Consider the following 24825-nt stretch of genomic DNA (forward strand, 5'->3'; position numbering starts at 1 on the left):
GGCAACATCCTGGTAAATCTTTTTTGTACCCTCTCCAAAGCCTTCACGTCTTTCTGGTAGTGTGGAGACCAAGATTGAACCCTTGGACAATTGGGGCTCATTCTGGGGTAGGTGGGACCTCTACAAGAGGGATGGTCTGCACCTGAACCAGAGGGGAACTAATATCTTGGGGGGAAAATTTGCCAATGCTGTTCAGGGGGGTTTAAACTGATTCTGAGGGGGGATGGTAACCTGAACTGTAGCTCCGGTGTACAGGAGGATGAGAATAGGGAGGTCATGGATAAGGTTTCTAGGTCACAGCAGTGTATTGGCAGGCGGGAGGGTGGTTTGAAGTGCGTATACTTTAATGCAAGGAGCATACGCAATAAGGTGGACGAACTTGCATCCTGGATTGGTGCCTGGGACTTCGATGTTGTGGCCATTACAGAGACATGGAGAGAGAGCAGGGACAGGAATGGTTGTTGCAGGTTCCAGGGTTCAGATGTTTCAGTCAGAGCAGAGAAGGTGATAGAAGAGGGGGAGGCGTGGCATTGTTAGTCAAGGACAGTATCACGGTGGCAGAAAGGACGTTTGATGTGGACCTGTCTATTGAGGTAGTATGGGCTGAGATTAGAAACAGGAAAGGAGAGATCACACTGTTGGGAGTTTTTTGTAGGCCTCCAAAAAGTTCCAGAGACGTAGAGGAAAGGATAGCAAAGATGATCCTGGATAGGCGCAAAAGTAACAGGGTAGTTGCTAAGGGGGACTTTAACGTTACAAATATCGACTGGAAAAGTTATAGTTCAAGCACGTTAGAGGGGTCAGTTTTTGTCCAATGTGTGCAGGAAGGTTTCATGACCCAGTATGTAGATAGGCCAACAAGAAGTGCGGCTACATTGGATTTGGTACTGGGTAATGAACCAGACCAGGTGTTAGACTTGAAGGTAGGTCGGCACTTTGGTGATAGTGACCATAATTCGGTTACGTTTACCTTAGTGATGGAAAGGGATAGGCATATACCGAAGGGCAGAAGTTATAGCTGGGGGAAAGGTAATTATGAGGCTATTAGGTGAGATTTAGGATACATAGGGTGGAGTAGGAAATTGCAGGGGCTGGGAACATCTGAAATGTGGAGCTTATTCAAGGAGCAGCTACTGCGAGTCCTTGATAAATATGTACCTGTTAGGCAGGGAGGAAGTGGTCGAGCGAGGGAACCGAGGTGTACTAAGGAAGTTGAATCTCTGGTGAAGAGGAAGAAGGAGGCTTATGTAAAGATGAGACGTGAAGGCTTAGTTAGGGCACTGGAGAGTTATAAATTAGCCAGGAAGGAGCTAAAGAGAGAGTTAAGAAGAGCTAGAAGAGGACGTGAGAAGACTTTGGCGGATAGGATCAAGGAAAATCCTAAAGCTTTCTACAGGTATGTCAAGAATAAAAGATTGATTAGGGCAAGATTAGGGCTAGTCAGAGACAGCAGTGGAAGTTGTGCGTGGAGCTTGAAGAGATAGGAGAGGCACTGAATGAGTATTTTTCGACAGTATTCACACAGGAAAAAGTCAGTGTAGTCGAGGAGAATACTGCGATACCAGGTGGTAGACTAGACGGGATTGAGGTACATAAGGAGGAGGTGTTGGCAATTCTTGAGAGTGTGAAAATAGATAAGTCCCCTGGGCCGGATGGGATTTACCCTCGGATTCTCTGGGAGGCTAGGGAGGAGATTGCAGAGTCTTTGGCTTTGATCTTCATGTTGTCATTGGCTACAGGTATAGTGCCGGAAGACTGGAGGATAGCAAATGTTGTCCCCTTGTTCAAGAAGGGGAGTAGAGACCATCTTGGGAATTATAGACCAGTGAGCCTTACTTCTGTTGTGGGCAAAGGTTTGGAAAGAATTATAAGGGATAGGATTTATAATCATCTAGAGGGAAATAAATTGATTAGGGATAGTCAACACGGTTTTGTGAAGGGTAGGTCGTGCCTCACAAACCTTATCGAGCTTTTTGAAAAGGTGACCAAAGAGGTGGATAAGGGTAAGGCAGTTGATGTGGTGTATATGGATTTTAGCAAAGCATTTGATAAGGTTCCCCATGTTAGGCTATTGCAGAAAATGCAGATGCATGGGATTGAGGGTGATTTAGCAGTTTGGATCAGGAATTGGCTAGCTGATAGAAGACAGAGGGTGGTAGTTGATGGGAAATATTCAACCTGGAGTTCAGTTACAAGTGGTGTTCCTCAAGGATCTGTTTTGGGGCCACTGCTGTTTGTCGTTTTTATAAATGACCTGGATGAGGGTGTAGAAGGATGGATTAGTAAATTTGCTGACGACACCAAAGTTGGAGGAGTTGTAGACAGTGAGGATGGATGTTACAGTTTGCAGAGGGACATAGATAAGCTGCAGAGCTGGGCCGAGAGATGGCAGATGGAGTTTAATACGGAAAAGTGTGAGGTGATTCACTTTGGTAAGAGTAAGTACAGAATATAGGGCTAATGGAAGGACTCTTAGTAGTGTTGATGAGCAGAGAGATCTCAGGGTACATGTGCATAGCTCCCTGAAAGTTGGCACCCAGGTTGATAAGATTGTTAAGAAGGCGTACGGTGTGTTAGCTTTTATTGGTAGAGGGATTGAATTTCGGAGCCATGAGGTCATGTTACAACTGTACAAAACTCTGGTGCGGCCGCACTTGGAGTATTGCGTACAGTTCTGGTCGCCGCATTATAAGAAAGATGTGGAGGCATTGGAAAGGGTGCAGAGGAGGTTTACCAGGATGTTGCCTGGTATGGTGGGAAGGTCTTATGAGGAAAGGCTGAGGGACTTGAGGTTGTTTTCATTGGAGAGAAGAAGGTTACGAGGTGACCTAATTGAGGCATACAAGATGATCAAAGGATTGGATAGGGTGGACAGTGAGAGCCTTTTACCTCGGATGGTGATGGCTAATACAAGGGGACATAGCTTTAAATTAAGGGGTGGTAATTATAGGACGGATGTCAGAGGTATGTTCTTTACTCAGAGGGTAGTAAGGCTGTGGAATGCCCTGCCTGCAGCAGTTGTGGACTTGCCAACTTTAAGGGCGTTCAAATGGTCAGTGGATAGGCATATGGATAACATTGGAATAGTTTAGGTTAGAGGGTCATTAGATTGGTTCCACTGGTCGGCGCAACATCGAGGCCCGAAGGGCCTGTACTGCGCTGGAATGTACAATGTTCTATATTCCAAGTGCGGCCTAAGGCTCTATAAAGCTGCAATATGACTTGCCAATTTTTAAACTCAGTGCCCCAGCCGATGAAGGCAAGAATGCCATATGCCTTCTTGACTACCTTCTCCATCTGCATTGCCACTTTCAGTGACCTGTGTACCTGTGCACCCAGATCCCTTTGCCTATCAATACTCTTAAGGGTTCTGCCATTTACTGTATATTTCCTATCTGTATTAGACCTTCCAAAATGCATTACCTCACGTTTGTTCAGATTAAACGCCATCTTCCATTTCTCCGCCCAAGTCTTAAACTGATCCTGCTGTATCCTCTGATGGTCCTCATCGCTATCCGCAAATCTACCAACGTTTTTGTCGTCCGCAACCTTACTAATCGATCCAGTTACATTTTCCTCCAAATAATTTATATTTATTACAAACAACAAAGGTCCCAGCACTGATCCCTGAGAAACACCACTTGTCACTGCCCTCCATTCAGAAACACACCCTTCCACTGCTACCCTCTGTCTTCTTTGACCGAGCCAGTTTTGTATCCACCTTGCTAGCTCACCTCTGATCCCATGCGACTTCACCTCCTGCACCAGTCTGCCATGAGGGACATTGTCAGAGGCCTTACTGAAGTCCATGTAGACAACATCCACTGTCCTTCCCTCATCAATCATCTTCATCACTTCCTCAAAAAGCCTTATCAAGTTCGTGAGACACAACTTCCCCTTCACAAAACCGTGTTGCCTCTCACTAATACATCCACTTATTTCCAAGTGGGAATAAATCCTGTCTCAAAGAATCCTCTCCAATAATTTCCCTACCACTGATGTAATGCTCACCAGCCTGTAATTACATGAATTATTCTTGCTACCCTTCTTAAACAAAGGAACAACACTGGCTATTCTCCAATCCCCTGGGATCTCCCCTGTAGCCAGTGAGGATACAAGGATTTCTCTCAAGGCCCCAGCAATTTCCTCCGTTACCTCTCTCAGTATTCTGGGGTATATCCCATCAGGCCCTGGGGGACTTGTCTACCTTAATGTTTCTCAAAAATCCCAATACCACCACCTTTTTGATCTCAACTTGACTCAAACTATCTATCATCCACCAAGTCCTTCCCGTTGGTGAATACTGTCGCAAAGTACTCAACAAGATCTTGTTGAATGGCGGAGCAGGCTCGAAGGGCTAGATGGCCTACGCCTACTCCTATTTCTTATGTTCTTAAAGTACTCATTTAATGCCTCACCTATTTCCCCTGGCTCCATGCATAGATTCCCTTCCTTATCCTCGAGTGGGCCAACTCTCTCCCTGGCAACCTTCTTGTTCTTTACATATGTATAAAAAGCCTTGGGATTTTCCTTAATCCTGCTGGCCATTATAAGAACCTTTGTTTAACATGAAACTATCTAGAGTTTCCCCCTTTCTTATATAGACATTTTAAGTTAAACTTACTTAAATCTATACCTTATTTCTAATGTTCAACAATATAAACATAGATCACTTAAAAAAAAACTACCTTTGATTCCTACCACAATGTTTTCTTATTTAATGAAAAAGTCTTAATTCTTGATTGCCCCACTTGCGCTCACCCCAGGCATTGGCGAGATGTGTGATAGGAGCTGAAACTCCTTCACCTCCATGGATTTGGCAGTGATTTATACAAATGCAATACAAGTGTACTGCTGTCCACCATTGACAGCTGTGTTTTCAACCTGTGGGCTCTGTGTTCTCAGATTCCTTCTGCCTCTGCTTCTCTTTTCTGTCTTCTAATAAGATGCTCCATAAAATATTTTTGGCCACCTGCTCTAACACCACCTTATGCTGTCAGTGTTAAGCTGTGAACATGCAACATGCAACTTCGTAGAATCCTGACACTGCTTGTTTGATAGACAAGTTGTCTCCCTTCTGAATGATTGGTTTCAGGCTCCTTCCTGTCTTTAGGGGCAGTGCCCTTTAAGGAGAGTTTAAGTGGCTTTGAGATTTTCTCTTTGTCATCTCCTAGAATGTTGGCCATTTGAGAATGGAGAGAACAGGACCTGATCATATCATGAAGCAGTATGTTATTGGTATATTAGTGTAGTGCTATTTTGTAACTTTACCAAACCAGAGGGAATTTCACTTGAAAAATAATTTTGTTTGATGCACCTCATTAGAGGAGCTGGAACAATCTACATGTAGCTTGCTCCCACTTTTTTAAAAAAGTAACTTTGATATCTTTGTGCGCATCAGTACAATGCTGTTAATGTTCTACCCTACGTTTTTCAGATTCCTATTTGTAGATGTTTTGATGTCTTGCATCACAGCTATGAACTTCAAGGGATTACCTTGAGCAGCCAATATTCTTCCTGTATGATATTCTGGTTCAGTTGTGAGATAGAGTTTCGATTTCCAATGCTTCCAAGTTAAACATTCTGGAGTTGGAAAACATAACTTGGGAATTTGAGCATAAATGGTGATGTAGTGCTGAGTAAATACAATGCATTTACTGTATTGTGGAGGTGAAACACTTAAAGCTAACAAAAATAGCTATAAATATAATACGATACTTCAATTAAAATCAGATGCTTATTTTACAACTTTTGAGAATTCAGTTTCATTTTCTGCAGTAACAAATCAAAGAATACTGCAGAGACATTTACTGCATGCTATGTCGCACTATATAATTGAGAAAACCTTCTGAAAAAAAGCCTTCTCTCTTGATCCCATTACTCTGTCCCTCTGCCCCCTCAAAAAAAATCTAGACAGGTGAAGATTCTCAGACAGAAGTGGTATCTGAGGAAAACAAAAGTCTCATTTGGACTCTGCTGAAACAAGTTCGCCCAGGAATGGATCTCTCTAAAGTTGTGTTACCCACATTTATCCTGGAGCCTCGGTCATTCCTAGACAAGTTGTCAGACTACTACTATCATGCAGACTTTCTATCACAGTGAGTACAGTATGCTTACTTACTTTTTTGTTTCTTCCTCCCCTATGCCTCCAATTGCTTCCATCACGCTTCCCAATTCCCTCTCACCCATTCCACTTCACCCCTGAACCAGGTGGATTTATCCTTTTTTTCTGCTTCAGACCTGCTCAAATATTCTTGCAATAATTATCATTTTTCTTACAGAAATAACATGAAGAGTGACAAATGTGTTTTAGTTTTGGGACATTAAAGGAGTCAAGGGATTACGGAGATATATAGCATAGTGAAGTTGAGTGAGAAAATCAGTAATAATCTGACAGAGTGTCAGAGGAGCCATTAGGGGTTGAAAGGCCTCCTCCTCCCATTTCTTAGAATCATAGAATCCCTATGGTGCAAAAGAAGGTCTTTCAGCCCATCGAGCCTGTACTGACAACAATTCCACCCAGGCCCCCTCCCTGCAATCTACGTATTTACCCTGCTAATCCTCCTGACACTGAGGGACAATTTACCATGGCCAGTCTACCTAACCCACACAACTTTGAAAGGCGGGAGGAAGCCAGAGCACCCGGAGGAAACCCACAGAGACTCATGGAGAATATACAAATTCCATACAGTGACCCGAGACCAGAATTGAAGCCAGGTCCCTGGCTCTGTGAGGCAGCAGTGCTAATCACTGTGCCACCGTATATTTTTAGAAGGCACATCTTTTAAGTTGAGGATCTTGTGATTTCCAGCAGGCCTTTGAAAACCTGCCTAGGATTTTTGTTTCCCCTGCGGTTCCATCGTCCGTCTGGATTGGGCACTGGGGGTAGTTGTAAAGCTCAAACAACCTGAGGTTGGCCAAGGAGGTAGCTGTACATCTCGACAGCTAACGTTCAGAGAGCCTTCTTCGTTTTTTAGGAGAATGTCTGCATTAAAACTGAAAATTCCCTTTCTGATTGGAAATAGTGTAGTAGTAACCAGAGCTTGACTTTTTAGTTCTAATAGTTTCCTTCCTATCTGGGCTGAAGTGATGAGAACCTGAGATGTCTTGAGAATGGCAACAGCAAGAAAAAAAAGGTTAATTTTTTTTGTCTAAACTGTCCTTAACCAGATTTGACTTGCATCAAGTATAAGCACTTATTTCTCACAGAGCTGCAGCAGAGGAAAACCCTTACAGTCGTTTGAAGAAAGTTACAAGATGGTATTTGTCCGGCTTCTACAAAAAACCAAAGGTTTGTGTTCATATGCTAATTTCCTTTAGTATCTTTAAAGAAAAGCTATTTCTCATTGAATCTGTCCCCTATTCCTAAAGTCATAGATATATTATAAAATTAAATAAACAATGTTTAAAGTAACTCAAAAAAAGAGAAAGTGTGTTTATTCATTTCCTGCCATTCATATCTTCATGACACACTACAACACTTTATACTAATGGATTTCTTTAAGGCATGCAATTATTGTACAGACAAACATGGCTGTTTACACACAGCGTGGCCCACAGTCCCAGTCAGTCATTCAGATTTTTGATGGCAGTGATAGAAAGTAGAGGCATGCCTGTCTGGACAGGTTTTACTTAATTTGCTCCAAATTATTTGTCTTTAATAATACAGCATTTTCACAGCACTGCCCTGACCTGTTAACTTACATTTTGAGCTCAAGACTAGAGTGGGGGCTAAACTATAAAACTTCCGATTTAAGACAGGATTAGTATGAGTTGAGCAAAACCACCGCCTATTGTTCAATAGAGCTTAAATGCCAGCTATATGTTAGTTTTACTGTTGTCACCTATTGAAATTTCCCCTTTTAGGCAACACTGTCATCAAAAATATATTTGTTGCATCTCGTGCAATCTTTTTGCAGTATTTGTGGCATCTAAAATGTTAGCCTGAAAGATTTCTAAATGCATATTATGATGTTATTTGTCTGTACAACAGCAATCATTGCACTTTCATTGTGTGCAATCAGACTGGAATTTTTGAGAGATGTGATATAGCATTATATATAAATTATTTTGTTCTTTTATCCTTAATAGCAAGCAAAAAGCAATAATTACTTTTAAATTTTCTGTTAAAATTATTGGCTTTATTTATGATTTTGGTTTTCTTTTGCTGTAAAACATTAATTTTAGTCAAAATAATGTTTTTGTTTTCACACAAAGGGCTTGAAGAAACCGTACAATCCAATTATTGGTGAAACATTCCGGTGTATGTGGATTCACCCAAAAGCAAACAGCAGGACATTTTATATTGCTGAACAGGTATAAGGAAGAAGGTCAATCATCAGGAGCTGGCTGCTGCCTCTGGCTCATTATTGGATTAATAATGTTTAAAGGCTATTTTTAAAGTGATTTGTAATCTTTGTTGTTGCTCTTTGAGAATGGCGATATCAGTTTTTACAATCTTTGCAATACATTTTTAGTGTCCTGTGCTTATTACTGTTACCTGTTATACAAAGTATAATTCTGTAGTGGAGGAGCTGTAGGTTAAAAAGTCACTTTTCCTTTTGTTAGTGTGAAATGTCAGTTGTGTGCTTCTGGGAATATTTTAACAAATTAAAATGTTGATTGATGCTGGAGTGTTTTTGCTCCTTACTGAATTGTCTTATCCTAATAGGTGTCTCATCATCCTCCTATCTCTGCATTCTATGTCAGTAACAGAAAAGATGGATTTTGTGTCACTGGCAGCATCTTGGCCAAATCAAAATTTTATGGTGAGTTTTGTTTTGTTTTAATTCATGTTATGTTAACTTGAATGTTCTATCCCTGGAATCATTCTTGTGAATCTCCTTTTCTCATTCATCCATCAAACTTGGGCTTCACTGCCAGCATTTATTGCCCATCCCTAGTTGAGAGTGGCTCTTGAATCATATGGAGACCAGAACGGATAAGGGTGTAGATTTCCTTCCTTTAAGGACATTAGTGAACCAGATAGGTTTTTATGATAATTGACAATGGTTTCATGGTCATCAGTAGATTCTTGGTTCCAGGTTTGTTTTATTGAATTCAAATTTCACCATCTGCCGTGGTGGGTTTCGAACTGGGTTCCCTTGAACATTGGCTGAGTTTCTGGTTTAATAGTTTAGCAATAATACCACTAGGCCATCGCCTCCTCTGTACTCTCTCCAATGCCTTCATATTCTTCCTCAAGTATGATGCCCACAACTGGACACAGTCTCCAAATGAGGCCAAACTAGTGTCGTATACAAGTTCAGCATTACCATATCATAAAATCATAGAAAAACTACAGCACAAACAGGCCCTTCAGCCTACAAGTTGCACCGATCTTATCTCTACCGACTAGGCTTACCTATAACCCTCAATCCTATTAAGTCCCATGTACTCATCCAGAAGTCTCTTAAAAGACCCTAACAAATTTGCCTCCACCACCACCGACGGTAGCCGATTCCGCTCACCCACCATCCTCTGTGAAAAACTTACCCCTGACGTCTCCTCTGTACCTACTCCCCAGCACCTTAAACCTGTGTCCTTTCGTGGCAGCCATTTCAGCCCTGGGGAAAAGCCTCTGAGACTCCACCTGATCAATACCTCTCATCATCTTGCACACCTCTGTCAGGTCCCCTCTCATCCTTTGTCTCTCTAAGGAGAAAAAATCGAGCTCTCTCAACCTATCATCATGAGGCATACCACCCAATCCAGGTAACATCCTTATAAATCTCCTCTGCACCCTTTTGATGGCTTCCACATCCTTCCTGTAATGAGGCGACCAGAACTGAGCACAGTACTCCAAGTGGGGTCTGGCCAGGGTCTTATAAAGCTGCAGCATTATTTCCCGACTCCTAAACTCAATTCCTCGATTGATGAAGGCCACACCACATCAACAGCATTGCCCTTATCATCCTTCTCTGTTACCTCCAAGAATAAACATAATTTTTCCTTAGTGAATCCATGCTGGTTTTCTTTAATTAACCTGCACTTGTCTAACGAGTACTGAGTTTGCCCCAGATTATAGTTACCAGAAGTTATTGCAGTCATACTGACTGGTCTGCAGTTGCTGGCTTTATCCTTGCACCCCATATTTGAACAAGAGTGTAATATTTGCGATTCTCCAGTCCTCCAGCACAATCCCGTGTCTCAGGAAGACAAGAAGGTTATCATCAGTGCCTCTGCAATTTTCACACTCACTTCCCCTAATATCCTTGGATGCATCTCATTAGGTCCTGGTACCTTATTAATTTGAAGTAAAGAAAACCTTCCTAACTGACCCTCGCTTTCAATTATAAATTCCTCGAGTGTGTCAGTGACTTCCCCTCTCACCTCAGCCTAGATAGCATGTTCTTCCTTTGTAAAGACAGATGCAAAGTGCTTGTTTAATAACTCCACTATTTCTCCTGCCTCTGTGTGTAAACACTCCTTTTATTCCTAATCGGCCCAACTCTTACCATCCTTTTATTATTTATAGCCTCATTGAAGACCTTATCATTCCCTTTTATGTTAACTGCCAGCCTCTCTTTATTCTTTCTCCTTGCTTTCCTTGTTAGTTTTTGTTTTCATTGCACCTCCAGTCCTTTTATATTCAGCCTGATTCTTCTTTGTATTTTCCAGTGGACATCTGTCGCTCGCACACTTCTTCCTTTTCATTTTCATCTCTATCATTTTCATCATTCAGGTTGCTCTGGATTTATTTGTCCGACTTTCCCCTTTGAGGGATTTTATCTTGATGTTGTCTATAGTACTTGATGTTTGAAAGTTGTCCATTGTTCAGCCATTGATTTTCTGCCAACATTTGATTTCAACTCAGTCAACTCAGACACATTCTCCTCCCATCTAAGTTGGCTTTCCCCCAATTAATTCTCTTCACTCTGGATTGCTCCTTGTCTTTTCTATGCAAGAAGATGCTACTTAGGCTGAGGTAAGAGAGGTCACTGATCCACTCAAGGGGTGGCACGGTAGCACAGTGAGTAGCACTGCTGCTTCACAGCTCCAGAGTCCTGGGTTCGATTCCCGGCTCAGGTCACTGTCAGTGTGGAGTTTGCACATTCTCCTTGTGTCTGCGTGGGTTTCCTCCAGGTACTCTGGTTTCCTCCCACAGTCCAAAGATGTGCAGGTTAGGCTGATTGGCCACGCTAAGAAATTGTCCCTTAGTGTCCAGGGATGCGTAGGTTAGAGGGATTAGTGGGTATAATATGTAGAGAAATGGGGGTAGGGCCTGGGTGGGATTGTGTTCGGTGCAGACTCGATGGGCCGAAGGGCCTCTTTCTGCACTGTAGAGTTCTATGACTCTAAGGAATTTACAATTGAGAGTAAGGGGCTGTTCAGAAAGCTTTCTTCACTTAAACCTTATGAGACAATGGTCACCGTTTCCCAAAATGTTCTCCCATTAATATCTGATCCACTTGGCCCAGGAAATCAGTCCACAATGCTTGGCCTCTGGTTGAAATGGAACTCTCTCTCTTGTCCCTTTGCACTATGCCCATCCCAGTTTATATTTGGATAATTGAAGTCCCCCATTATAATTACTCTTTGTGGTCCTGGGTTAGAAAGGAAACTATGAGCTAAGTTTCTTAGCTCCCTATCAGGATCTGAGGACCCTTGCTGAAAGTGGACATCAAGTGGGGACAGGGTCATATTCAGCTGTGATGCCCCAAGTGGTCTAATAACCTACCAGCACTCATCATCATGGCTCACATGTGAATAATGGGTGTTTGTTCACAGTGTGAGGAATAAACAACATCTGTACAAACATGCCTCTGCGTAGCATCAGTGCCCAAGGAGAGTTTGAGCAAAAATTGGACAAATAAAACAATGGAAAACACAATCTGCTGGCATTCGCTGAAATTAAATATAGATTCTGATTGGAAGATCTCTGTGCGTAGAAGAATAATATGCATTAATTTGCTTTTATTTTTCAGGTAATTCATTATCTGCCATATTGGATGGTGAAGCTAGACTGTCTTTCCTCAACAGAGGGGAAGATTATATAATGAACATGCCCTATGCTCATTGCAAAGGTAGTACCTCTGAATTCTTTGTTTAAAGTTACATTTCTTCTAAGATCAATATAACTATTGCATGAAAATTTCCTCTTGATTTGTTTGAGGGATGTGAGATAGGAGAGGCAGTGGACCAGTTGTGAAGCAGGAAGCACCTGTTTGTAGTAGTCAGATTGGTCTCGGCCCTGTTATGGTGCAATGCCCTCATGGGGTGGTTTGCTACTGTGGTTGGGGAGGATTCAAACTGGTCACCAGGATGTAAAATTAGACATGAACACAAGAAATAGAAGCAGGAACGGTAGCACAGTGGTTAGCAGTGCTGCTTCACAGCTCCAGGGACCTGGGTTCGATTCCCGGCTCGGGTCGCTGTCTGTATGGAGTTTGCACATTCTACTTGTGTCTGCATGGGTTTCCTCTGGGTGCTCTGGTTTCCTCCCACAGTCCAAAGATGTGTGGGTTAGGTTGATTGGCCATGCTAAAATTGCTCCTTAGTGCCCTGAGATGTGTAGGTTAGAGGGATTAGCAGGTAAAATATGTAGGGATATATGGGTAGGGCCTGAGTGGGATTGTGGTCGGTGCAGACTTGATGGGCCGAAGGGCCCCTTTCTGCACTCTATGATTCTATTCTATGAGGAGTAGCCATCAGGCCCTCCCAGCCTGCCTCGGCATTCAGTGCGATCATGACTGATCTACGACAGCCTCAACTCCTTTTCTATCCTTTGGAAAGAGGAGAAAGGTTTATAAAGTGAGTATGTGAACAATACCCGAGAAGTGGGAAGTTCTATATTACTTAGAAGTGGCATGAGAAGGACTTTGGGAACAAAGACAAGTTTGCAATGCAGTTATGTAAACATGAAGTGTGGTGAATAAGATTGTAAACTGCAAGTACAAATAGTAGTATGGGAATATGAAGTAATGGCTATAACAGAAACATGCATGAACACATACATAGAAAATAGAAGCAGCAGTAGGCCATTCGGGAGTGCAGCAAAAGTGCAGCCAGGCTACACTAAGGGCCAAATTAAGATTCTGAAGGAAAGAATCTATCTCCATTTGGAGCAGCAAGATTTGATTAGGGATAGTCAGCACGGTTTTGTCAAAGAGAGGTCATGCTTAATAAATTTGATCGAATTCTTTGATCTTGTAACCAAATGTGTGGATGAGGGTAATGCGGTTGATGTAGTTTACATGGATTTCAGCAAAGCTTTTGACCAAGTGCCACATGGGAGATATATTAAGGAGACAAATGCACATGGGATACAGGGTGATCTGATAAGGTGGATTCATAATTGGCTTAGCGGTAGGAGACAGAGGGTGGTGACGGGTGGCTGTTTTGGTGACTGGAGGTCAGTGGCCAGTGGCCTACCACAGGGATCCATGTTGAGCCCCCTGTTGTTCACCATTTAGATAAATGACTTGGATGACTATGTGGGGGATAGGATCAGTAAATTTGCCAATGACACAAAGATTGGCTGGGTGGTTAACAGTGAGGCTGAGTGTCTTAGGTTACAGGAAGATATAGACGAGATGGTCACATGGGCAGATAAGTGGCAGATGGGATTTAACACTGAAAAGTGTGAGGAGGTGCACTTTGGAAGGAGTAATTTGACAAGAAAGTATACAAGGAGAGGTCTGACAATGGGAAGTTCTGAAGATCAAAGGGACCTTGGTGTATTTGTCCATAGATCTCTGAAGGCAAAAAGGCAGGTTAATAGAGTGGTGAAAAAAGCATGTGGCGCACTTGCTTTTATCAATCGTAATACAAAAACAAAGAGGTTTGATAGAGTTGTATAGAACTTTGGTGAGGTCACAGGAATACTGTGTACAGTTCTGGTCGCCACATTATAGGAAGGATGTGAACACACTGGAGAGGGTGCAGAGGAGATTCACCAGGATGCTGCCTGGGATAGAATATCTAAGTTATGAAGAGAGATTGGCTATGCTTATGTTGTTTTCATTGGAGCAGAGAGGTTGGGCGATCTGATCGAGGTGCTCTAGATTATGAGGGGCATGGACAGATTGGATAAGGAGCAGCTGTTCCCGTTAGTTGAAGGGTCACAAGTCAAAAGTGAGGAGTGGGAGGTTTGAGGAATTCTTTTTTTTTAACCCAGAGGGTGGTGATGGTCTGGAATGCGCTGCCTGGGAGGGTGGTGGAGGCGAGATGCCTCACATCCTTTAATAAGTACCTGGATGAGCACTTGGCGCGCCACAACATTCAAGGCTATGGATAAATTGCTGGCGTGGGATTAGATGGGCAGGTCGGCGCATTTCATGCGTCGGTGCAGACCCCAGTGGGCCGAAGTTGGAATCTGTGATTCAGGCTGATTCCTGGGACGGCAGGTCTGTCATATGAGGGGAGATTAAGTCGGTTAGGATTATATTCACTGGAATTAAGAAGAGTGAGAGGGGATCTCATAGAAACTTGTCAATTCTCAAGAGTTAGACAGGATAGATTCAGAAAGAATGCTCCCAATGATGGGGGAGTCCAGAATTAGAGGTCATATTTTGAGGATAAGGGGTAATCCTTTTAGAACTGAAATGTGGATAAATTTCTTCACCCAGAGGTGGTGAATGTGTGGAATTCACTACCACAGAAAGTAGTCTGATTTCAAGAAGAAATTTGATATAGCTCTTGGGGCTAAAGGGATCAAGGGATATGAGGACAAAGGGGGATCAGGATATTGAACTTGATGATCAGCCACGATCAAAATGAATGGTGCAGCAGGCTCAAAGGGCTGAATGGTCTACTTCTGCTTCTGGTTTCCGTTTCTATAAATCTGTATATCTTTTTGATTACCTTCTCCACCTGCATTGCCACTTCCAGTGATCTGTGTACTTCTACACCCAGATCCCTCTGCCTGTCAATACTCTGAAGGGTTCTGCCATTTACTGTATATTTCCTATCTGTTTTAGACCTTCCAAAGTGCATTATCTCACATTTGCCTGGATTAAACTCCATCTGCCATCTCTCCATCCAAGTCTCCAACCAATCTATATCCTGCTGTATCCTCTGATGGTCCTCATCACTGTCTGCAAATCCACCAACCTTTGTGTCATCCGCAAGCTTACTAATCAATCTAGTTACATTTTCCTTCAAATCATTTATACATATTACAAACAGCAAAGGTCCCAGCACTGATCCCTGAGGAACGCCACTTGAAACAGCCCTCCAGTCAGAAATGCACTCTTCCATTGCTACACTCTGTCTTCTTTGACCGAGCCAGTTTTGTATGCACCTTGCCAGCTCACCTCTGATTCCATGCAACTTCACCTTCTGCACCAGTCTGCCATGAGGGACCTTGTCAAAGGCCTTACTGAAGTCCACGTAAACAACATCCACTGCCCTACCCTCATCAAGTCACGTTGTCTTCTCGCAGGTGGAGAGAACAGCCAACCAATGATGCACATTTTTCTATTGTGTGTGGTAGTAAACTTAATTTGAAGTCATCTGTTGCAAAAAATTCCTAATAATGGAAGATGCAGAGCTGTGTATTTGGTAGAAGTAACTTACAGGCCCGTGAGCAATTGAAGCATAGAGACTAGAAGCACGAACAGGCCATTTGACCCTTCAAGCCTGCTCCGCCATTCATTTCGATCTGTGCTGATCATCAAATTCAATATCCAGATCCCCCATTTTCCCCCCCATATCCCTTGATCCCTTTAGCCCTAAGAGTGATATCTAATTTCTTCTTGAAATTAGACAATGTTTTGGCTTGAACTACTTTCTGTGGTGGTGAATTCCACACATTCACCACCGTCTGGGTGAAGAAATTTCTCCTCGCCTTAGTTCTAAAAGGTTTACCCCTTATCGTCAAACCATGGCCTCTCGTTCTGGACGCCCCCACCATTGGCAACATTCTTTCTGAATCTACACTGTCTAACTTGTTAAGGTTTAACTCCAGTGAATATAATCCTAACCGACTTAGTGTCTCCTCATATGACAGACCTGCCATCCCAGGAATCAATCTGGTAAACCTTTGCTGTATTCTCTCTATTGTAAGGACATCCTACCTACTTCTCGACTCCACACCATCGGGAACATCCTCCCTGCTTCTATCCCGTCCAGTCCTGTTAGAATTTTATAAGTCTCTGTGAGATCCTCCTCATTCATCTGAACTCCAGCAAAAACAATCCTAACCTAGTCAATCTCTCCTCATCCATCAATCCCGCCATCCCCGGAATCAGCCTGGTAAACCTTCACTGCACTCCCCCAAGAGCAAGACATCGTTCCTCAGAAAAGGAAACCAAAATTGCACACAATATTCGAGGTGTGGCCTCACCAAGGCCCTGTATAATTGCAACGCACATCCCTGTGTTGTCCTCAAAATCTATAGCAATGAACTCCAACATACTGTTTGCCTTCTTTACCACCTACTGCATCTGAATGCTTACCTTCAGCGACTGGTGCACAAGGACAACCAGGTCCTGCTGCACACACACCTCTCCTAATTTACAGACATTCAGATAGTAATCTGCCTTCTTGTTTTTGCTTCCAAACTGAATAACCTCAAATTTATCCAACTTATACTGCATTTGCCGTTGATTTGCCCAATCATTCAACCTGTCCAGATCATGCTGAAGGATCTCTGCATCCTTGTCACAGTTCACTCTACCACCCAAATTGGTATCATCTGCAAACTTTGAGATTTTACATTTTGTTCCCTCATCTATATCATTAATATATATTGTGAATAGCTGGGGTCCCAGGACTAATCCCTGTGGCACCCCACTACTTACTGCCTGCCAACTTGAAAAGCACCCATTAATTTCTACTCTGTTTCCTCTCTGCCAACCAGTTTTAGAACATAGAAACTACAGCACAAACAGGCCTTTCAGCCCACAAGTTGCGCCAATGATATCCATACCAGTAGGCTTACCTATAACCCTCAATTCTACTAAGTTCCATATATTTATCCAGAAGTCTCTTGAAAGACCCTATCGAATTTGCCTCCCCTACCACCAACAGCAGCCGATCCCACTCACCCACCACCCTCTGAGTGAAAAACTTACCCCTGATAGCTCCTCTATACCTACTCCCCAGCACCTTAAACCTGTGTCTTCTCGTAGCAACCATTCCAGCCCTTGGAAAAAGCCTCTCAGAATCCACCTGATCTATACCTCTCAACATCTTATACACTATTATCAGGTCACCTCTCATCCTTCGTCTCTCTAAGGAGAAAAGACCGAGCTCCCTCAACCTATCCTCGTGAGACATGCTACCCAATCCAGGCAACATCCTTGTAAATCTCCTGTGCACCCTTTCAATAGCTTCCACATCCTTCCTGTAATGAGGCGACCAGAACTGCGCACAGTACTCCAAGAGAGGTCTGACTAGGGTCTTTATAAAGCTGCAACATTATCTCCTGAATCCTAAACTCAATCCCTCGATTAATGAAGGCCAGTACACCATATGCCTTCTTAACCATATTCTCTGCCCTCGAGGCCAATTTAAGAGTCCTATGGACCCGGACCCCAAGGTCCTTCTGATCCTCTACACTGCTAAGAGTCTTACCCTTGATATTATACTCCTTCATCCCATTTGACCTGCCAAAATGGACCCCCACACATTTATCTGCGTTGAAGTCCATCTGCTACTTCTCCGCCCAGTCTTGCATCCTATCTATGTCTCACTGCAACTTCTGACATCCCTCCAAACTATCCACAATACCACCAACCTTCGTGTCATCAGCAAACTTACCAACCCATCCCTCCTTATGAAAATTACAAACAGCAAGGGTCCCAGAACAGTTCCCTGGGGCACTCCAAAGGTGACCGACCTCCATGCAGAAAAAGACCCATCCACAACCACTCTTTGCCTTCTGCGGGCAAGCCAGTTCTGGATCCACAAGGCCAAAGGCCCTTGGATCCCATGCCCTCTCACTTTCTCAAGAAGTCTTTTCTACCCATCTGAATACACTTCCCACAATCCCATGCACTTTATTCTTGCACGATAATCTCTTATGTGGGACTTCATCAAACCCTTTCTGAAAATCCAAATATACCACATTGACTGACTCTCCCTTGTCAACTCTACTAGTTGGAGCCCCACAAGTCACTGACTGCCTATCAGAAAAAGACCCATTTATGCCAATTCTTTGCTTGCTATCTGCCACCCAGCTTTCTTTCCATCTCAAGACCTTCATTTGGTACATTTAATAAAATACAAATGGTGTGCAATGGACATGTTGAATCTCACACAAGAATTTTTCACAAAATTCTGACTTTATAGGAATCGTTTATGGTCCAATGACTCTTGAACTTGGAGGCTGTGTTAATATTACATGTGAGAAAACAGGGTACAGTGCAATAATCGAATTCAAATTGAAGGTTAGTTCATTCTTTTTACTTTATTTCAGTAGAATTTTGAGATTTGTCTTTCAATTCTGTTGATTTTGACAGTAACATTAATCAGTAAACTTGTTTCCTGCTTGGAAATGAAAAAGGAGCTTTTACATGTGTTCATGACTTAGATTCATTGGGAGGAAACTGTGCCATTTGTTAACCTTATTGTACACCTAAGGCTGAATAAACTAGGCTTGTACTCGTTAGAGCTTAGAAGAATGAGGGGAGATCTCATTGAGACGTGTAAGATGATGAATGGGATAGATAGGATAGAGGTGGAGAGACTCTTCCCACTCAGAAAGGACAGTAGGACTAGGGGGCACAGCCTCAAGATAAAGGGGGGGGCAGTTTAGAACGGAGTTGAGGAAGAACTTCTTCACTCAAAGGGTGGTGAATCTCTGGAATTCTCTGCCCGTTGAAGTGGTGGAGGCTACCTCGCTAAATATTTTTAAGACGCGGGTTGATGGGTTTTTGATAAGGGCGGGGATTAAGGGTTATGAGGCAGGCTCGAAGGGCTAGATGGCCTACTCCTGCTCCTATTTCTTATGTTCTTACACAAGAACACTAGATATGCAGGGTAGAATAGGTGTAAGGTGATGCGGCGGCGCGGGCTCGTTGGGCCGAAGGGCCTGTTTCCCATGCTGGGTTGTTCTTTGTTCTTTGTTCTTTGTAATCCTTTACCCCCAACTCCATGCACCCTAACCTTTTGCAGCAACCTTTTGTGAAGCACCTTATCAAACACCTTCTGGAAATCTAAAAACACCACATCCACAGGTTCCCCTCTGTCTATCGCACTAGTTACATCTTCATAAAAATCCAGTAAATTTGTTAAACACAACTTCCCCTTCACAAATATGTGCTGCATCTGTTTGATCAAACCGTTCTTTTCTAGGTGTCCTGCTATTTCTTCTTTGATGATGGATTCTAGCATTTTTCCAACTACGGACGTTAAGCTAACCGGCCTATAATTCCCTGCCTTTTGTCTGCTACCTTTTTTAAACAGCGGTGTAACATTAGCTGTTTTCCAATCCGCCGGCACTTCCCCAGAGTTCAGTGAATTTTGATAAATAATTACTAAGACATCTGTTATCACTTCTGCCACGTCTTTCAGAACCCTGGGATGCATTCCATCCGGTCCCAGGGACTTGTCTACTTTCAGTCCTGTTAGCCTATCAAGCACTACCTCTCTAGTAACGGTAATTGTATTAAGGACCTCATCTCCTCCCATCCCTCTATCTTTAATATTCGGTAAGTGATTTGTGTCCTCCTCCATGAAGACAGACACAAAAAACTTACTTAAAGTCTCAGCCATTTCCTCGTTACCCACCTTTAAATCCCCCCTCTCGTCCTCCAAGGGTCCAACATTCACTCTAGCCCGTCTCCTCCTCTTTATATATTTGTAAAAACTTTTACTATCATTTTTTATATTTAGAGCTAGTTTAGCTTCATACTCTATCTTTCCTTTCTTTATCACTTTCTTAGTCATTCTTTGTTGTTTTTTAAATCTTTCCCAATCTTCTAATTCCCCACTATTTTTAGCCGCTTTGTACACATCGGTTTTTAATTTAATACTCTCCTTTATTTCCTTTGATATCCACGGCTGGTTATCCCTTTTCTTACAGTCCTTCTTTACCATCGGAATATATTTCTGCTGAGTACTGAAAAAGATCTCCTTAAAAACCCTCCACTGTTCCTCAGCCGCCCTATCAACCAATCTGTGCCCCCAATCTACATTAGCCAATTCCGCCCTCATCTTATCATACTCCCCTCTGTTCAAGCAGAGGTCACTGGTTTGGGACCCTACTTTCTCATCCTCCATCTGCATCAGAAATTCAACCATATCGTGATCACTCGTCCCAAGAGGATCCCTCACAAGAATATCCCTAATTCTACCTGCCTCGTTACACAGTACCAGACCTAAGGTAACTCGCTCCCTCGTAGGTTCCGTTACGTACTGCTCAAGGAAACTATCCCGGCAGCATTCCAAGAACTCTTCCTCAAGCCCACCGCGTCCGACTTGAGTCAACCAATCAATGTACAGATTAAAATCCCCCTAATTATCACCGTTCCATTTCTGCACGCATCAATTATTTGCTTGTTTATAGCCCGCCCCATCTCAAAATTATTATTTGGGGGCCTATAGACCACACCCACCAGTGACTTTCTCCCCTTACTATTCCTTACCTCCACCCACAACAATTCCACGTTTTGCTCTTTGGAGCCTATATCTTCCCTTACTACTGCCCTGAAATTATCCTTTATTAACAGAGCTACCCCACCTCCTTTTTCTTCCTGTCTATCCTTCCTAAATGTCTGATACCCCTGGATATTCAGCTCCCAGTGCCTATCACCCTGCAACCACGTTTCGTAATGGCCACTAGGTTATACCCATTTGTGCTGATTTGTGCCATCAGCTCATTCACTTTGTTTCGTGTATTCAGGTAAAGTGTCCTTATGCCAGCCTTTATCTGGACCCTATTTGTACAAACGTTACTAACCTCTCCCGTGCCCCCTACTCCTTTAATTAGTGGAATGTCTTCAACATTGACCTGCACTTATACCCTCCCCTTTACTTTAGATTTTGTAATTCCCCCTACCCCTGCACCCTGTAAGTAACCTGCATTTCCATTTCCAGTTGACTCAGTTACGTGCGCAGTGCATTGCCTTCACATCGGAGAGTAGAGTGTGGATTTATACACAAATTCAGCACTCTTTGAGAGATGGTAGACACTTCTGTCTCAGGGTAGCTGGAAGGTCAGGTTTTCCACGAGCTTTATTTCCTCAATTTTTTGAGATCCTAAATCATTGCTTTTTAAAACACCTGGATGAAATCTAAGTGTTTTAGAAGCACTGCTTCTAAATGTTTTAGAAGCCAACCACAGCACTTTTAATTCCAAAATCACAGCAAGGGAAGTTTGAAGCGGTCGCTGGACAAATGAACGCTCATCCTCTGCCCAAAATGTTTGTTTCAATCGGGTCTCAGGAAAAGATAATTTTTTCAAAAAACAAATGAAAAAATGAAATCAATTGTCAGATTGAATTTTGAATTCTGCCCTTGGAAAACCTGAATGAAGAAAGCCAATATACCTGTTTACAGAAATTAATTCATTTCTTCAAGGAAATAAACTTATGTTTTTATTTTTCAACCAAAATGCTGGAAAAACTCAGCAGGTCTCACAACATCTGTGGAGAGAGAACCAGTTAATGTTTCACATCGAATGACTCTTTGGAATGATTGTTGATAAACAGTTGTTTAAACTGACGATGGTCCTTTGTGAACTAATGTTCAGAAATTATCATTAATTGCTATACTTAACCTAAGGTGTTGGTAAACAAAGTTCCAGATTAATTTGGGTTTTTACATACCTATAGTTGAGTAAGATAAATATCCAAATGTTAAAACCCAAACGCTAATATTCCAAAATGTTATCAACCATTTAATATAATCAATAAATGACATGCCTCTTGTGAATTAAATTGGATCTTCATTACATTTGCCATGCAGGTATTGTCGAGACAAGAATTTGATTTTTAAAATGCCCTTACTAACAGAATTTATGGCTCAATGTCCCCATGTGTTGAGTTCCTAATCTCTGTTAGTGTAATCAGAAACACTAAGATGATTGAAGTTGCTGCTTTCGCTAGGTGGAAGCAGGTCGGTGAAAATTTTCTGCGATCTTAAGATTGAAGTGGAAGGAACAAACAAGAAATTGCTACTTGTCTTGAAACTAATATCACAAAAATTAAGTTGACAATGTTATTTCAACATTAAATGAAAAAGCTGCCAAAAAATGTCATTACTGTGGTATTTTACATAATAATTGTCATGTCTGCAGCCATTTTTAGGCAACAGCAATAATGTTAACCAGATATTTGGAAAGATCAAGTTGGGTTCAGAGGTTTTGGCTACTCTGGAAGGGCATTGGGTGAGTAGTGCAATGTATTTTTGAGAGAATTTTTTGATGTTGATAGGGCAGCACAGTGGCACAGTGGTTAGCACTGCTGCCTCACAGTGCCATAGACTTGGGTTCAATTCTGACCTCGGATCATTGTCTGTGTGGAGTTTGCACATTCTCCCCATGTCTGCATGGGTTTCCTCCCAGTCCAAAGATGTGCAGGTTAGGTTGATTGGCCATGCTAAATTAACTCGTGTTCGGGGGATTAGTCAGGGGGATTAATGGGGGAAATATATGGGGTTAAGCATATAGGGCCCGGATAGGATTGCGGTCGGAGCAGAATTGATGGGCCGAATAGCCTCCTTCTGCACTGTAGCGATTCTATAATTCTTTGAAAATATAATTAATTTTAAATATGCAAGTTACAAATAAATAAGGTGGACGATGTAGAACTTCAATAGGATGTAGGAAAGTTAGTGGAAGCGTAGAGAAGTGGCAGATGAAGATAAATGTGCATAAGTTAAAAAGCAGGACCTCTAGGATTTAAATCTCAGGATTACTCCCTGTGCCACGTGCTAGGGAGGCTAGGAATAGGAAGATAGTGCAGCTCAACACATGCCTAAACAGCTGAAGTAGGAGGGAGGGTTTCAGATATCTGGACCATTGGGGTCTCTTCTGGGGTAGATGGGACCTGTACAAGAAAGACGGTTGCATCTAAACTGGAAGGACACAAATATTTTGGCCGGGAGGTTTGCTAGTGTCACACGGGAGAATTTAAACTAGTTTGGCAGGTGGGGTGGGAACCAAAGCAAAGGTGAATTAGCTGAAGGGGAACCAGAGAGTAGGGCCAGTAAGACTCAGAAAAACAGCAGGCAGGGTGGGATTGCTTATCAGAGAAGGTCTGGTGGACTGAAGTGCATTTGTTTCAATGCGAGAAGTGTAACAGGTAAGGCAGATGAACTTAGAGCTTGGATTAATATTAGAAACTACAATGTTGTTGCTATTACAGAGACTTGGTTAAGGGAAGGACAGGATTGGCAGCTTAACATTCCAGGATACAGATGTTTCTGGCAGGATAGAGAGGGATGTAAAAAGAGTGGGAAAGTTGCACTACTGGTTAAGGAGAATATCATAGCTGTACTCCGGGAGGACACCTAGGAGGGCTCATACAGCGAGGCAATATGGGTAGAGCTCAGGAATAGAAAAGTGTAGTCACAATGTTGGGGGTTTACTATAGGCCACCCAACTGCCAGTGGGAGATTGAGGAACAGAAATGTAGGCAGATTTTGACAGAGTGTAAAAGTAACAGGGTTGTTGTGATGGGAGATTTTAATTTCCCTTATATTGATTGGGACTCACTTAGTGCTGGGGGCATGGATGGGGCAGAGTTTGTAAGGAGCATCCAGGAGGCCTTCCTGAAACAGTACCTAGATTGTCCAACTAGGGAAGGGGCCATACTGGACCTGGTATTGGGGAATGAGCCTGGCCAGGTGGTCAGTGTTTCAGTAGGGAAACAGTTCAGGAACAGTGACCACAATTCAGTAAGCTTTGAGGTACTGATGGATAAAGGGAAGTATAGTCCTCAAGTGAAGGTGCTAAATTGGGGGAAAGTTAATTCCAACAGTATTAGGTAGAAATTGAAGAATGTAGATTGGGGGCAGATGTTTGAGGGAAAATCAACATCTGGCATGTGGGAGGCTTTCAAGTGTAAGCTGATAGGGATTCTGAACCGGCACATTCCTGTAAGGATGAAGGATAAGTATGGCAAGTTTTGGGAACCTTGGATAACGAGAGATATTGTGAGCCTAGTCAAAGAGAAAAAGGAAGCATTTGTCAAAGCTAGGAGGCTGGGAATACACAAAGCAAGTATGGAATACAAGGAAAGTAGAAAGAAACTTAAGCAAGGAGTAAGGAGGGCTAAAAGGGGTCATGAAAAAGCATTGGCCAGCAGGATTAAGGAAAATCCCAAGGCTTTTTATACGTATATAAAGAGCAAGAGGGCAGCCAAGGAGAGGGTTGGCCCACTCGAGAACAAGGGAAGGAATCTATGCGTGGAGCCAGAGGAAATGGGTGAGGTATTAAATGAATACTTTGCATCAGTATTCACCAAAAAGAAGGACTTGGTGGATAAGAACATAAGAAATAGGAGCAGGAGTAGGCCATCTAGCCCTTCGAGCCTGCCCCGCCATTCAATAAGATCATGGCTGATCTGTCGCTGCTCAGTTCCACTTTCCCGCTTTCTCCCCATAACCCTTAATCCCCTCTCTTATCAAAAACCCATCAACCCGCGTCTTAAAAATATTTAGCGAGGCAGCCTCCACCACTTCAACGGGCAGAGAATTCCAGAGATTCACCACCCTTTGAGTGAAGAAGTTCCTCCTCAACTCCGTTCTAAACCGCCCCCCTTTTATCTTGAGGCTGTGCCCCCTAGTCCTACTGTCTTTTTTGAGCGGGAAGAGTCTCTCCACCTCTATCCTGTCCATCCCATTCATCATCTTATATGTCTCAATGAGATCTCCCCTCATTCTTCTAAACTCTAACGAGTACAAGCCCAGTTTATTCAGCCTCTCCTCATAGCT

The 24825-nt window shown here is 42.8% G+C and overlaps 1 protein-coding gene across 8 annotated transcripts in view; it reads left to right on the top strand.

Annotated features, from left to right (window-relative positions):
- Window positions 1–24825, top strand: part of osbpl8 (oxysterol binding protein-like 8) — a 333976-nt gene that overhangs the window by 265635 nt on the left and 43516 nt on the right. For 7 of the 8 annotated variants that reach the window (XM_080191450.1, XM_080191448.1, XM_080191451.1 and 4 more), the window contains 7 exons: window positions 5914–6098; window positions 7210–7291; window positions 8218–8316; window positions 8672–8768; window positions 11928–12026; window positions 18238–18335; window positions 22187–22276. In XM_080191450.1, coding sequence (XP_080047576.1) covers window positions 5914–6098; window positions 7210–7291; window positions 8218–8316; window positions 8672–8768; window positions 11928–12026; window positions 18238–18335; window positions 22187–22276 — 750 coding nt within the window. The remainder of the gene's footprint in view (window positions 1–5913; window positions 6099–7209; window positions 7292–8217; window positions 8317–8671; window positions 8769–11927; window positions 12027–18237; window positions 18336–22186; window positions 22277–24825) is intronic. The other variant, XM_080191453.1, reaches the window with a different exon arrangement.

Source organism: Carcharhinus amblyrhynchos, chromosome 6, assembly GCF_965287045.1.
Source record: "Carcharhinus amblyrhynchos chromosome 6, sCarAmb.v2.hapA, whole genome shotgun sequence".
NCBI classification, from domain to species: Eukaryota; Metazoa; Chordata; class Chondrichthyes; order Carcharhiniformes; family Carcharhinidae; genus Carcharhinus; species Carcharhinus amblyrhynchos.